The sequence below is a fragment of the Lepidochelys kempii genome, chromosome 1 (genome assembly GCF_965140265.1).
Source record: "Lepidochelys kempii isolate rLepKem1 chromosome 1, rLepKem1.hap2, whole genome shotgun sequence".
In the NCBI taxonomy this organism is placed as follows: Eukaryota; Metazoa; Chordata; order Testudines; family Cheloniidae; genus Lepidochelys; species Lepidochelys kempii.
In genome coordinates, this window is record NC_133256.1 from 135,447,468 (window position 1) to 135,463,481 (window position 16,014).

Below are 16,014 nucleotides of genomic sequence, written 5' to 3' on the forward strand. Positions count from 1 at the left end.
GCCACTTCCAGGAAGTTCCCTTTAACAAATCATAAGACCCTGGGAAGTCCCGTTCCGGCCACAGTTCAGCACAAACTCCTCTCTCTCAGGGCAAGAAAGCTTCTCAAAAGAGCAACTATAAAGTTTCCCCCCCTCACACACACACTTCTAGGGAACCATCAATCTGAGGAGGAGGAGGATCAAGTGGAGGAATAATAAAGTCTCACAAATGTTCAGAACCCTTTCGTCACTTTAACATAAAGCACAAGAAAGCCCCCAATTTCCATCTTCTAAAGAATCTGATTTGGGGATGCCTCTAGCACAGGCGTTCCCAGACTTTTTTCCCTGAGGCCCACCTGTGCAGCTGCAATAGACCCTGCAACTGAGGGCATCAGGCCAACAAGAATAAACAAACACCAGAGAATTGCCCGCTGACACCCTAAGTGCCTCACATGCTTTCACAAGCAATGCTAACGTGGGTGGATGGTACTGCAAGTATGGTCTCTCTCAACCTATTTAAAAAAAGAGCTTTGAACCTGAGGAGGAGTCAGGGTATGCAGAAATCCATCCTAGATGTCCTACAAATGGGAGCAATTGAACCCATCCTGTCTCTTCAGAGAAAAAAAAAAAGCTTTACATTGTATTGTTCCTTGTTTTGTTTTTTGTTTTTTTAAATGGCTACAGGGCACGTCTCGACATCAAATATCTCTACAGATCATTAAAATTAATAAATAAAATAAATAAAATAAAATTTTCAAAATGGTGACCTTAAAATCCACACTCACTGCCATCAACGGATGGGACTGAATGACATCTATAGATGTGAAGGATGCCTTTCTCCAGATCCCAACTCAAGAGCCTGACAGATGCTTCCTCAGTTTTGCTCTGGGAGCGCAACATTACCAATACAGGTCCTTGCCCTTTGGTTTAGCTACAATGATGCAAGTGTTTACGAAAGTGCTGGTAGTGTTAATAGCAGCTGTCAGAAAACAAGGGTTCTATGTCTATCCCTTCCTGGGTGACCTCCTTCTCCAAGTCTCATCCAGTGTCAGCCAGAGCCTGTGCCACTGAAGCAATAAAGACACTGCAGAGCCACCGTTTTGTGAGTCAGTTACCAGTCTCAGCATATTCCCAATCTCTGAGTTACTGTCCTCTGCAAAGTTGCTTATTGAAGGAAAGGCTGGAGAAGCAGAGAAGTCTTTTCAAAACAGCCAGCCTCTCCAGGAGAGTATGCATTCATATGCCTCTGTCTGATCCGTGATCAGTGGTCTCCCATGTGGATATTCTTAGTGGGTCAATGCTCACACGGGGGCATTATAGAGCTTTTTCTTATTCCTCTCTCAACTATCTTTTATCCACCCACCAGCAAAGGCATCTCACACCAGGAGGATTCTAGGGTCATTCACACAGATTAAGGACTATCCAAGGAAGACTGTCCAATCTAGTCCAAACAAGAGAGCAAGCACAGCATAAACTTGCGATAGCTCAGGGCAATCCATATGGTGTCAAGACTCTGCTCCCATATTTTGACTTACCTTAAGTGCTAATCATGGCAAACTACATCTCAGCCATGTCATACATCTACAGACAAAGGGAACAAGGTTTGCAGTCCTTCAAAGAGAAGCTCACCTCCTGACGACTTGGGAAAAGGACAATGCGCAGTCAGTTTGCTCCCAGATCCAAGGCAAAATTGAATGTTACAGCTGACTGGCTCATCAGGCAAAAGTTAGATCATCCAGAACAGGAACTACACCTAGAGGTGTTTCATCTCCTGGTAAAGGAAATTTAGTCTCTCAGTGACAGATCTGTTTACCTCCTACCTAAATGACAAGGTTTCAGTGTTATTCTTTTGCTGGTGGGATCACAGAGACAAGGCAAAAGATGCCTTGTTGCAAAGATGGCCAAAAGGTATTCATATGCTTTCCCACCCTTTTCTCTCCTCACCAAAATGCTACAGAGAAGCAGCACTGGTAATTCTGGCATCCCCATTTTGGCCAAGGAGACCTTGGCTTTCTGATCTCCTTGACAGGGTACAAAGACCTCCCATCTGCTTTCCATCCAGAAGGGACATGATATTAAAATGGCCAGTTAATCTCATGCATCAAAATCCAGACAGTCTGAGCCTAGCTGCCTAATTCTTGAACAGAGCCTCGTAAGCCAACGAGGTTTAGCCAGTACATCTACTAACTGAGCGTATGCCAGGGTTTGATGGAGCTTTAACCACTGGTGTCAAGACAAGGGTCTTAAGTCCTCCCCCAACTCCTCCGCACCCCAAATCTGCATTGGTACCATAGACTCTTGAATTTCTTCAAAATGGACTCTGGCAGTTCACACTCACAAAGAACAAGTTACTGCTTTGCCTTGCATCCTTTATGCAGTAGAGACGTAGTGAATCTCTTCTGACCCAGATGTCCAACATTTTTCTTATGACAGCAGCATCTCTGCTACCTCCTCCTGCCCTGCATAAAGTTATTCTATGAGATCTTATCTGGTTCTCGGTGCCATTACAGACCTTCCATGTCAACCACTCACGAAGGTGTCCCTACTTTTTAATAATTAAATGGCTTGTTTTATGACTATCATGTCTGTTCACAGGGGTTTGGGGTTAGGAGCTCTTTTCCTGGAACTTCCACACTGCACATTCCCTAAAGCTAAAGTGGTCCTCAGAATTGACCCTGGTTTCATATTAAAGATTAGCTTCAGGCTCTATAAAAGCACAGGACATTGTTCTTCCATCCTTCTGTTCAGCTCCAACCCATTCAAAGAGAAACTGTGGCATACTGTGGATGTCTGCAGAGCTCCTAATGTATCTATTCCAGGGGTCGGCAACCTGCGGCATGCATACCAAAAGGTTGCACGCGAGCCGATTTTTACTGGCATGCTGCTGCCAGCCAGGGTCCTGGCCGCCGGCCCCGCTTAGCCCGCTGCCTGCCTGGGTGAACGGAACCCCCGGCTGCCAGCGGGCTGAGTGGGGCCAGTGGCCAGGACCGCGCTGGCAGGAGCCGGCGGAACCCCAGACCGGCAGTGGGTGAGCCACTGCCGGTCTGGGGTTCTGTCCGCCACCCAGCTCAGTCCGCTGAGTCTGAGTCTGCCAGGCCCTTGCCAGCTGGGGTCCCAGCCATCTGCCCTGCTCAGCCTGCTGCCAGCCTGGGATACCAGCTGCCGACCCTGCTCACCTTGCTGCTGGTCTGGGGTTCCAGCTGCCTGGCCCCCTGCCAGCTGGGGTCCGGGACCCTGGCCCTGCTCAGCTCTCCTGCCGGCTTGGGGTATTGGCAGCCAGCCCAGGGCTCTGCTCCTGGCCTGGGCCCAGCGCTTTATAAAAAATTACACTACAGTTAGCTTAAAAACTTTTTGTATATTACAGTAATGGTTAAAAAATGTATAATGTTAATAAATACATAATGTTTGATGACACAAAGTAGTTGTACTTATGTGCCTGTGCTTCATTCGTGTTTTCAATGATTTACGGTCTAAAAAAATCTCACATGTCTCGCACCCCCGGAGGGTGCGTGCACCCCAGGTTAAGAACCACTGCACTAAACTGATAAGCATTTTAATTTAATTTTAAATGAAGCTTCTTAAACACTTTAATAACCTTGTTTACTTTACATACAACAATAGTTTAGTTATAGAATATATAGATTTATAGAGAGAGACCTTCTAAAAACGTTAAAATATATTACCGGCACGCAAAACCTTAAATTAGAGTGAATAAATGAAGACTCGGCACATTACTTCTGAAAGGTTGCCAACCCCTGATCTAGTCACTGCACAGCTCAGGCCAGAAGGACAAAAGCTTTGTGCTCTATTATCCGGTGTCAGACTTTGAAAACATCCATTTCCAGACGGCTGAGATACCGTATATCAGAAATTTACAAATCAAAAAGCCTAGCTCCATCTTCCAATGTCGGAGCTCTCTCCCTCAGAGCCATGGCAAATTCATGGGCAGAAAGATCATATTCCTCATACAAGTAAAGCAGCCACCTGAGCAACTGTTCATGCTACCTTCAAAATTCTACAAGCTGAACATCCAGCCATTTGATGCTGCCTTCAGTAGACAGATGTTCTTTACTGTGGTATCCCAGTAACTATTAGGAAAAGGTTATCCTCTTTCACATCTATACATAACTGAATGTTGTTGTTCTCCACCCCCCCCCATCCCTCCCAAAGTGGGCACTTCTATGAAAATCTCAATGTGATGGCTCAATGGACAGACATCATTACAAATAAGAATAGGACATTTTTTTCTGTCTTACCTGAACATTTCCTTTCTTGGAGTACTGAGGTCCACAGATCCCCCTGCCCTGTATGGGGTGTTAATTGGGAAAATATATTGAATAATAAATTGGCACTCAGTGTTTGTTCATTGAATTCCTTGCTCTGCAGGAGGGTTGTTCTCTTTTGTCTTAGATCTTAATTTTCCTTACTGATATAAAGTGCTAGGCTATGGAAGTGTCTCAATTGGCAGTTTCTCAGAGGTGGAGCCACAACTCCCCGGCCTCTTATTGACAGGTTTGGCCTTCCTCTGGGGCTGCATAGAGCAGAGTGCCCAATGTCCTGGGTCTGGAGACCTCATTAGTCCATGAAAGGACAGTTTCAGGTAAGACATGGATACATTTTCTTATTCCTTTGAACCACCCAGGCAAGCATAAAGTGGCTTTATAGAAACCCTCTCCTGTTTTTTTCCTTTATTGGTGCATGCACACTGTAGTCCTTCCAGACTACACATCTGTGTAAGAGAAGAAGGGAATATGTGCTTAGATGCTGTTCTCAATTTGGGTCTCCCAAAGATGTAGTGGGTGCCATGCACTACCTTGGATAAAGCTAGTCAGACTGTGACCATTTTGACCTGCATCACCTCGATAGTTGGATCTCCAGCTCTGTACCCAAAAATAAATAAATAAATAAATAAAATAAAAGCCATTTAGAAACCTTTTGAAAAAATGCTGTTTTTTTCAGGGGTTACCTCTCCATGACCCCTAGCTCAAAGGACCCCAAATTTGGGTCACTAACCTTACCTTACCCTGCACCAAATTTTCAAAGGAATCCAACAAAACAGGTTGATTTTAAATGACTTAGAAAGGTAGACTTTTAAATAGAAGTTGTGAGACAACCTTACCTGTAGGGGTGCTGCTGCACCACTTTAATAACAGAGACGCTTCCTGCCCCAAAGAGCTACAGTCTATGGGTGTGGATGTGTGTAGGGTTTGTGCATGGATTGGGGTACATTGGCAGAGCTGTGGGGTGCAGGGGGTTGGGGTGCACTGGGGACAGGGGGAATTTGGGGCTGCATGGTTCTGCTGCACTGGCAGAGCTGGCGTGCCACACCTCCCTCATCTGAGCCCCCAATCTCCCTCACCTCTCCTACTTCCCATCCCCATTTATCCTGCTCCCCAAAGCCCCCCTCCCCTTGCTGCAGCCCCAAATCCCTCTCTCCTAATTCCCCCACTCCTCCACCCCTTAATTTCAAGACACTGACATTCCTTCAAGTATAAAAAGAACATATTGCAATTGATGTTATTGAGTGCCAAACTTCATTCTCTAAGAATAGAACCAACAGTAGTTGAAAACACATCAGTTTGAGCCTTATCTTTAGCAAACACCTAAAGCTTAAACAAATATTGCTTATCTATTAAGCATGTGTTCCTGTAGGCGTTGTGTATGCTAATATAGAATTTAGCACACAGGTATAAATTTAGAACATATAAGAAAAGGCAGATGCCATTACTGTACCTGTTATTACCGGGCATGGCACTGCAGTTCCAGCACTATGCTGAATCATTAATCTCTCTTCTTATGGATAATTTAGCAAGTTATTGAGTTTTGCGTAGCATAGAGCACCATCTAATATGCATGATTGGCAACTCTTTCTGTTAAGCTCCAAACTTAGAAAAATAACAAAATCCCACATTCTGGGTTTGCATACTTTTAGTATTCATTTTCCAAAATTCAGTAAGCGGATCATGCAGCAAGTTTCTGAGCCATCAGAATAAGCCAAGACAGGGAAGGGCCGATCAACATGATTCAACGATACTTCAGTTTTTCATGTCAGGATCTGGGAATGGCCTATTTAGTGAAATGTAGTACAAATAGATCATGAGCTGTTGCAAAATGTCTTGCATAATTAGAACTATTTTGAGATATGGGAAACTATATGAATTTCCAAAAACAGATGTGTGTTCTTCTGTTTAGCTGGTTTTCTGTTCAACTTCTATTTAAAAGTCTACATTTCTAAGTCACTTAAAATCAGTGTAAGCATTCAAGCATGTTTAGTTATTCTCAGAAACTAAACAGAGAGAGAAATTCATGTACCTTAGTAGCCAAGTCTATATTGTTTTCACTGAAACAGGTTTGGCAATCAAGAGCCTGTGACCCAACGTTTTTTATGTTAGTGTTCTTAGGAGTCCAGCTGGGCCTCAGAACTGTTCCTCTAAGAGCAAATTTTTTTTTGGACAAAGGATGAGAATGCAGAAATCTGAAGTCCACAAGAAGCTCAAATGTTGACTATGAGGGCACTGGGTGAGGTTATTGGGCTAACAAATATCTAAAAGTCACATTCAGCAGAATGCTCCAGCTGCTTTGTACCCTCCTACATGATCCAGTGACACGGAGAAAGGAGATGCTTTGGAAGAGGAAGATAAGGCGTTTGTTTAGGAGCAAGTTAAGAAAGAGAAACTGAGGTGCAGGATTGGATGGAGAGACACAAATTTGGGGTACAGAGATAGATATGAGAGTCATCAGCATAGATATGATGATTGAAACTGAGTGAAGTGATGGGCCACGCAAAGAAAAGGTGTAAATCACGAAGGCGGGAGGAGAGAGCCCTGTGGCACTCCTATTGATACTGGTAGGATGAACAAGAAGGACCCACCAAAAGAGATGCTGAAGTAACAGTTAGAACATTAGGAATAGAACTGGGAGAGGACAGAATTGCAGAAGCAGTGGACAGGTCAAGAGTGAGATGCTGTGGGGACCTTGAGATTTGGCTAAGAAGAGGTCACTAGAGATCTTTGTGAGGCGGTTTTGGTGGAGTGAAGGGGACAGAACACAGACTGGCAGAGATCAGTGAATTTTAGGCAATAATTATAAATGACACATTTAAAGAGGTTAGAGATTAAGGGAAGGAAAGAGATACGGTGGAAGCGGGACAGTCTGGTGAATCCAATGGCATTTTACTGAGAATGGGGGAGTCCCCTGTATGCTTTTATTTAGAGAGGGAGGATCCAAAGAGTAAAGAGAAATTGAGGAGGAGGGAGATGTTGGGGTTAAATCAGGTTAAGAGGCAGGAGGGAATGGACTCATAGGAGCAGGGTGAGGGATTAGAAGTATTCAGCAGGTGAGGGCATTAATCCTGGAGGAGAATGAGAAGAGTGTTGGCATAGTTACATCCGTGCATCCCCACCCAGTCTAGTCATAGCCTTAGAGAAGGAAAGGAAAGGGACTGGAAAGAGAAATCATGGGAAAGCTTGTTGGTCTTCTCTTTGGAAAAGAGAGCGAGATCTTATATGGAACAGGAGGAGGGGGCAGGAAGAGAAGAGGATTTGTGAAGGGAGTTGCATGTGGCAAATAGACAATGGATGTGATGGGCCTAGGAGCCAGTGACAATGGCAACATGATGCTGTTTGGCCAGGACCATTTTGAAAAAGAAGGATGAGCAAACCACCCCGGTGAAAATCTGCATGGTCTTGAGACTTTCTCCAGAGGCAGTGGTATGGGAGTGGGAGCAGAGAAAACAGGCAATGGCCAGGGCTGGGGGTTAGCAGGCTGATGATATGATGGGAAAAGGAGTAAAAGGGAGAGAGTGGACTGCTGAGATTTTACTGCAGCCAGCAGAGGCAAAGGAGGAGACAGCTGGGAGGAGGAAACTGATAGTGGTATGTAAAATAACTCCTATTTCCGTAATTCCCTTTTTTCCATTAAAGACTGCTCCTGTTCTCTGCTGGATGTATCACACTCCTGTTCTCAAGACTGGAAAGCAATAAAGTGGGCTGGCCCACTATACAGATAAGTTAATTTTTATCCCATTGAGTATTCCCCAAACTCCTTCCAAATCTATCATACCATAGACAACAAGTAAGGAATGCAGACCATTATAGCAAAGAGATGCCCAAACACAAATACATGCAATGCAGTCTATATGGTAAACAACTATCAATTGTACAAGACCATATAGCAAACTTGGGCTTGGTGTACATGATTATGGTCAAATTTTACACAGGCCTTATTTCATTTCCATCCTATGCATATTATTAATGACCTTGTGGGAGTTTGCATTTATCACTTACCCAATGAAAAAACTATTGCGTAAAAGGTTAACAGATCAGGTTGCTGTATCTTTGAATGCCTATTGATCTTTAATCTTATGATGTCTCATTTGCTATGAATAAAAAAATGTTTTAATAGAATGATCCTTTTATAAAAGCAGATTAAAAATGAAAAGACAACGGAGAATTTGTGGTAGTAAATTCCTATTAGCATCAAGCTGTCAGGATGTTTTTAAGATGCAACAACTTTGTTTAACCCAATCTCACTTCAGAGCCACGTAAAAATCACCAGTGAAATCCAGATGATTGAGATTTTTGGCTAGCAGAACATAAATGATATGCAAAGCCAGGAAAGAGGATAATCTATAGTATGTAAGATATGGAGAAAACCCAACACTTTACTGATGAGAAGCTCAGTGCTTAAAACTGATAATTGGAAAAGGCATTGATTTGTCAATTGTCTTTACTTGCTGCAAAAAACCCAAACAAACCTAATGGAACTTGCATGCGAATACTTTTAAGACCGTGCAGACATTCCTGTCTATTTTTAGCGAAGGATTTTAAATTATTAATATCATTTGAAATGTTTAGTTTTGAGAAGCATTTGCATAAATTAAATGCATGAGGTCTGTCTGAGGAAGCTGTGGTAATCTCTCTCTCTGGATGTTTGTGGTTTTAGTGTATAGTTTAAAGGAGAGGATCTATCAGTGGAGGAAAAAAGCATGTTCTTTTCCTTCTCCGCATGGCTAATCTTTAGCTGGAGGAATTATATGCATGTAATTGTTATGTTCGACCGAAGTAAGTGGCAGTGATATGGGAAACACTCAAAGATGGCAGGGGAATTCAGCTGGTTCCCCACATCCCCACAACATGGCATGGATTGTCCTCTTTTATCATTCCTTCTTGTGCTGTTGGTAGCTGCCAGGCTTCCTTCTTTGCTGGGGAAGACTGTTGCTTGCTCAATGCAACTACAGGGGGAGTATGGGTGCATAAGGTACTCACTTAATTTCCTGTATAGGCTATCTACATTGTGGGTCACAGCTCAGGTTGGGGAACCCTCTGTAGGGTTGCCACTCTCCTTTCCATGCATATGAGTGGGATGTAGGTAAGCATGCAGGGCATGGGTGAATCCTTAAATCCACCCTCCCTCACCCATTTCACAAGCCAGCAGGCATAAAAAGGGAAGTCATCACTGTCTATCAAAAGGCTGCTGCAGGTGACACTGCTTCCCCAGGGACCACACAGTGACTCCGAGATAGGCGCTGCCCCTTACTTAGGGGAGATTGTATTCTTACAATCTAGCCCTAAATACGGTCTCACTGAAAAGAGGGAAAATTGAAAGAATTGAAAACCAAAGCTGAAAAAATCAGGAAAAGATTCCTAACGGTGAGATCTGTTGGGCTGCCAGCCACACTAGAACTGTAACCAAGTCCTGGGAGTCAGCTAAGACACTACAATGCTACATCATTTTGTCCTCTTCACTGGATCAGGTGACCGGGACTGTCCAGGACAGAGAATAAGTCCCTCAAATTGATTCGAGCTGAAGCATAGACCATAGAGTAATTTCCCAAGGGAAGTCGTGGAAGCCACATTGCCTGAAACATTTAAACCTGGGCTGGGTGAAAGCACTTGGGAATTTACTGTCAAAGAATAATCCCAGTGCAGCAGACAACCTCAGGATCTCAATTGTTGGCTCTGGTGGAGGTGTTTCCCTTGGCGGACTGTAGCGGTGAGGGATACATGGTGGTGGTACCTGGAGGCTGTCATGCACCAGGTGCACAGAGTGAGCAGAATTAAAGCCCCTTTAAAAATGGGCAACCATTTTCCACTCACTGAGAGCAATTAGGCTGGTCAGAAATTCATTCCCCATAGAAATCAATGAGAAAGGCCGGCAGACTTGTGTCAGGGAAGTTTATCCTACGTATTTACAGTTTGGGAAGTTTTTAGGTTTTAGCAAATGTAGTTGTAAATTAAATTGTATTTGGTTGCCTTGTGGGCAGATAGGGTTCTGGAGTTTGTCACTGACCCACAGACCTCACCCAAACAGATCTGGTTTTACATTGGTCTAACTACACTGACTTCCCTGGAGTGAGTGCAGCTTTAAACTTAAACAGAGTGGAATCAAGCCCAAATCAGCTTTGCTCCCACCACACCACTTCCCTTGGGTCTCTGTGCGTCTCTGATCTCTGCCTCCCTGTCCTGGGTTCTTCAGGCATTTGCCTCTATTGCCCTGTGTGCTTCATCTCAGCTGGGATCTCTGGGTTGAAGGATTTTCCTGCATGTAAACTCACTTCTTTAATAAAACTCCCGTTCCCTTCTGTCACAATTTGGCAGCCCTGTTAATGATTGTCTCACATTTTAATTAAAATGCAGCACTAATTACATACATTTAAAATAACCACACTATAGTCTACTCAGACCTGCATAAGCCTAGGCAGGACAAGGAAAGTGAGGTTGTTATGCTATATCCATTTGGTGCAGAAAGGGAAATAACCCCCAAAGCGAAATAATGGGAATGAATGCTTCTGCTATGTATACCCAGAGGCAGACTAATGTGAGATTCCCGCTGATATGCTGACCAGACGACTGTGTGTACATCACAAATGGACTGGCAGAACTGTTATCCAACCTGGTTATGGAGTCATAAGAACAGCCATACTGGGTCAGACCAAAGATCCATCTAGCCCAGTATTCTGTCCTCCGACAGTGGCCAATCCAGGTGCCCCAGCAGGAATGAAGTCTCCAAACTTCATTGTCCTGAGAGACTTAACATCCAGACAGAGTCATTCACATACCGCAGAGGAGCCCAGATAGTTTGGTTCTCCAGGCAATCCACTGGATTTGATCAAGCTTGGTGTACATGTAGAGAGCACAGTAATTATGCCCTACACTATGGTGTTGCCTCCTACAGACAAGTGTCATATTTAATTTTCACAGCACAATTCTTCTGACAGTCTGGGAATGAACAGTTAAGGGACACAGCACTTCAATCTTGCTCATATTTCTTTTTCATTTATTATAACCCCATGCAAGTTACAGCTCTCCATACAAACTAAACTACACACACACCCTTTATCATTTCCATAAATGGACATAAAATTAAGAATATCTTACAGGGAGACCGTTACATTTCATTTCCATATCATGGAGCCTGTTTCTGAATGTTTCTTGGCCACAGTTCAGGATCTGGGCCCACAGCTGTTTCTTTGATTGAAAGTGAGTTACTCAAGTGTGGAATTTGGGAGTCTTCGTAGACCATTACCAGTGAAAATGGCTGCTTTTTTTCTGTCTGTGCCTGGCTAGGAGATTGGGACTGTTTCACTCAGCTGTGACCCTCCTCTCGATAACCCACATCTTTAATTCATCTAGACTGGCTAGTGGCAATGTGCTGTATTAGGCTAAGCTTGCATTCATTTAGCAGTTGAAGCAAGTTCACTTATTAAGTGGGCACGACACTGACACATTATCTTCTGCAGTGGATGTTTGTTGGCTTCTAGATGGAGTTTAACATAGATTTTTAATTTAGAAAGCCATAAATAGTGTGGGGCTTGACTATCTGAGGCCTTATCTACACACACACTTGAACTGATTTAATTAAATCTATTTAAAAACACACAACTGTAGTTAAACTGGTGCAAGTTTGTGGTTAGCTTAGACCTGAGAAACAGGCTTTCGGTTTCTGGGCTACAAGCACATTGAGGAGCTGGAGCTGAAAGGCACCTTAAATTTGGAATACACTCCCTCCCTTGGTCTGATATAGCCTGAGTCTGTTGATGTTCAAGGAACACAGCAAAGGCCATTCTGGAAAGAGCTAAAATGTGTGAGATGGAGGGAGCTGGGGGTGGGAGAATAGAAGAATGTGAAGTTGGGTTATGTTTCTTGCAGAAGGGCTTGGTTTGTTGGGAGCCGTTGCTATTTCTCTATTGTTTTGTTTTATTATAATGGATTGTATTTTGCATGTCATCGAGGCACCTAGAAACTAGTATTGTATATTTTCAGTAAGTAAAATAACTATACTTCCCCCACCCTGTGGGCTGTTGAGCAAGAATAATTTATCATGCAACAGAGAAAAACCAGTTTGTTACCTGTTGTAAGAACATCTTGCTGCTTGCATTTCTATGTGTATCTTTGGTATTTATAAAGGTTACTGAAAAAGTTCTTTTTAAAAACAAAATAATAAAGGTAATACTACCGTATTCCTACAGAATAGCATTTTCTATCTTTGATATACTGCACATATAACAACAACTTATTCTTTACAATTCATGAGGTAGGTATTTATTATACCCCTTTTGCAGATGGAAAAATTGAATACAGGGGCTAGAATCTGCATTCAGTTACACTGGTATAAATTGGAAGTGACTCCAGGTGTGTTATCTGGATTTACAGTAGCGTAAGATCAGAATCAGGCCTGGAGCATTGAAATGATTTGCCCAGCGACACACAACAAGGCAGTGGCTGAGTTGGGACTAGAACTCTGGAGTCTCCTAGTCCTGTGCTCAGTCCGATAGGCTATACTTCCTCCTAAAGCGCCCTCACAAATTACAGAATATATGTATATATTTAAAATAAATACATGTGATAACACAACTGCTGTCCTTTAATCACCTTCCACATCCTGCCTTTGTATTTTGTCTACAATGGCTAGTGACCCAGAAAGCACTGCAGGCAGTGGCTCTGCCTGCATTGTAGCAGGGTTTAGGACTGTCACTAACTAATGCAAGAGAAGCACCGTGCCCTGAACTCGTGTCTCAGCAGTCTCATCTTTAAGCACTTTACTTATTTATAATAATAGTAGGAGCAGAACTTCTACCTTTTTAGCTTTTCCCAGAAGGACTGAAAATGAACAAATCGCAACAAGAGAGCAAAACATTTCGCTTTCACGCTGCTGAAGATTTGAGATGAAAAGGACCCAAGCGATAACAAGCCTTGTGTTAATACAATTATACACCTACTGGTGATTATAGCATATGGCAGTCTTCACACCAAAGTACTTGGGTCTGAAAGGCACTATTTGTTGCCTTCACTTCTTTTATCCTCACTCAGTATAACTAGTTTCTTTTATCATGGCTTGTGATGCATTGTTGTTTGCTCACATCAGTATGTCAGCTCTAAGGTAAGCAAAGCAAGCTTGATGATGCAGGTGGTACAGATGGGTGACCCTCAACAGAAGGAGAGACAGTGGAGTTAAAAAGCTTCACACGAGCTGTAGCTCTGGCCCATTGTTTTTTGCAGACCCTTGCCCTGTATTGCCATCAGAAAGCTGTGGGTTAGAGACATGAGAGAGCACTCTGCACTCGTGAGCCTCAGGAAAGTTTATTTAAAATCAACAGTGAAATGTCTGTCAGTCAAAAAAAAGTGAAATAATAATAATAATAACAGTGAAATAAATAGCACAGCAAGTGAGTTCTCTACGCTCTTCCTGACTTTTCTTGTCCTCAGCCACATCAAATTTAGGAACTAGAGCAGCTTCTGGGCTTGCATTTCATCCCGAGTAGAACGCAAAAGAATGGAGTCACTTGTTTGGTGATTTTGAATCATTTGTGGAGGGCTGACAGTAATTGTAGCTCAAACATTGTTATTTTATCAGCTTGGCAAAACGGTCATGACAATTTACCAGCTCAGGCACGGAGTCTTCATCACCTAGTTATCAGGATGATGATAAAGGGCATGATATTTACTCACCTGTCAAAAAATATTATACAGCTTGAGGTGAGTGAACCAGTGGAATTTTGTAGGGCAGGGTTATATTAACTCGAACCACAAAGCTTGTCCGCTGGTTTGTTAAGGAACTTTGCAGTGCTCCTGGATGCTACAACCTTAATTGTATTCTACACAGACAATTGATTGCCTCTTATTTCTGTCCTTTATTCTCCAGGAAGATGACATCACCCGTGACAGTCGATTCAATTTCAGTGGTTATGGGATGGGTCACTGTCTCCAGGTCAAAGACGGCACCGCAGTCAAGGCCACTCCTCCAAACCCCCCTCTGGCGCCACCAAAAGATTCAGAGTCCATCAAAAAGAAGTTTGTTGACCGTGCAAAAAGGATTGATACAATATCCCGAGCTGCGTTCCCACTAGCCTTCCTCATTTTCAACATCTTTTACTGGATTACGTACAAAATTATACGGCACGAGGATATTCACAAGAAGTAGGCAACTCTCTGGGGTTGCTGGGACCTTGTAGCCAAAGCGATTTGCTTGTAAATAAACCATGAAATGTCTTTCTGTCATTTGGACTGAGGATTTTTTTTCACCCATGCTACTGAAGAGAATAAGACAAAAAAATGGAACAGAAGAAAAAGCATAGGAAAAAAGTGACTGACTACCAAAAAAAAATGCCGTGGGACCATGCAATACGGATCCCCTTACATACACTCAATATTGTTCTTCCAGATTCTGCATTGATCAGACATTCTTAAACAGGGCCAAATTTTTCTCAACAGTGTCACTAAGATATTGAAAAAAATAAAAACAACCGACCAACCTGAAACACCTATTATGGGACTGTAATGGCTACAGTACAGTGAGTTATAAGAGGACCAAACTTATTCAGGATAATGCTGCCTTTCTATTTGAAACAAGTCTACTGAGCTACATTCCATTAAAATGTCTGTAGTTAGCAGTTCACCACGAAGTCCTTTTGTGCGTTGTCACTGATTTCTACTAACAGGGAAAAATGATTTATACTTTAATATCCTTGTGGGTGTGCATTTTAATATTATCTTGCTTTATTAGAACTGTAATTTTGGGGTCAAACTTGTGTATTGTGCTATTTATTTGATAGCTGACACTCATAGAAACCAGTTAAACTGCCCATTTTATTTTTGTTCTAAGAGAGTGCACTTATTTCATTTCATTTCTGCTGTTTTTACATGCAGCTTGAGGTGCCAAACTGTATTTTACCTATTGTGCTACTCTGTACCACACTATTTATTAAGAACTTGTTTCCTGGCTGGTGTAGCTCAGTTTAGCATTGACTTTCTGTTTCTTTCTATTACTGCTCTCATTGTAGCTGCAACTGATAGCTCTGTAGGTAAACACAACTTGTTTACAGACCTCTAATTTATATCTTTACTCGAAGTGGCGATCATTTTAAATATCATTGACTAACCTAAGAATTTTAAAACTGTACTGTGATTTTCATAACCTGTTACCTTTTGGTGCCAGAGCTACATGGTTCAGATCCTTGCTACATGTTTTAAAGTAGGAAAAAAATAAAAAATTGAAATAAAAAAGGTATTTTTGCTTACACAGAAAAAGAAACTGTAAGATAAAACATAACAAGATCATTTAAAATTTTACACTTGCCGTAAAAGCATTTATTAAAAAAGTTATTTGTTCAATTTCAATAAAGCTAAGTGTGCTACTAATTTTTCTTTTCTTTTCAAGCTCCTTTTTCATTCGGGGTAGTGCTATTTGCAATAAAGGCCAGCTTCTCAGTCACGCCAGCAGCGGAAAAGGGACTTAAAGCAGCAGCTGGGGGAACTCTAGGAAGGCCTACTTCAGTCCTCCTGAGCTTCCTGCTCCCACCACAGCAGAGGAGGCACCCCAGGGCAGGCGAGGGGGTGAGGATGGATCTTAACACACTTCCAGCAATCCTGTTTGACTGAGCAGAGCCTTGAGAGCTTTTATCCATCAGCACAAGTTATATCAGCCCTGTAGTGCCTTTGGGGAGAAGAGTGCCACCCAAGGCAGACCTCTGTATTGCAGGGTACAATGGGAGGAAAAGGAGACCCTTCCCCCTGATAACCTGTAGCCTTAGGGGAA

General features: G+C 42.7%; 1 protein-coding gene across 4 annotated transcripts in view; it reads left to right on the forward strand.

Moving 5' to 3' along the window:
• GLRA2 (glycine receptor alpha 2) overlaps positions 1-15,552 on the forward strand; it is a 164,067-nt gene extending 148,515 nt beyond the window's left edge. For all 4 annotated transcript variants that reach the window (XM_073355350.1, XM_073355359.1, XM_073355369.1 and 1 more), the window contains one exon: positions 14,122-15,552. In XM_073355350.1, the coding sequence (XP_073211451.1) occupies positions 14,122-14,400 (279 nt within the window). In that variant the 3' untranslated portion in view covers positions 14,401-15,552. The remainder of the gene's footprint in view (positions 1-14,121) is intronic.
• The last annotated feature ends 462 nt before the right edge of the window (positions 15,553-16,014 follow it).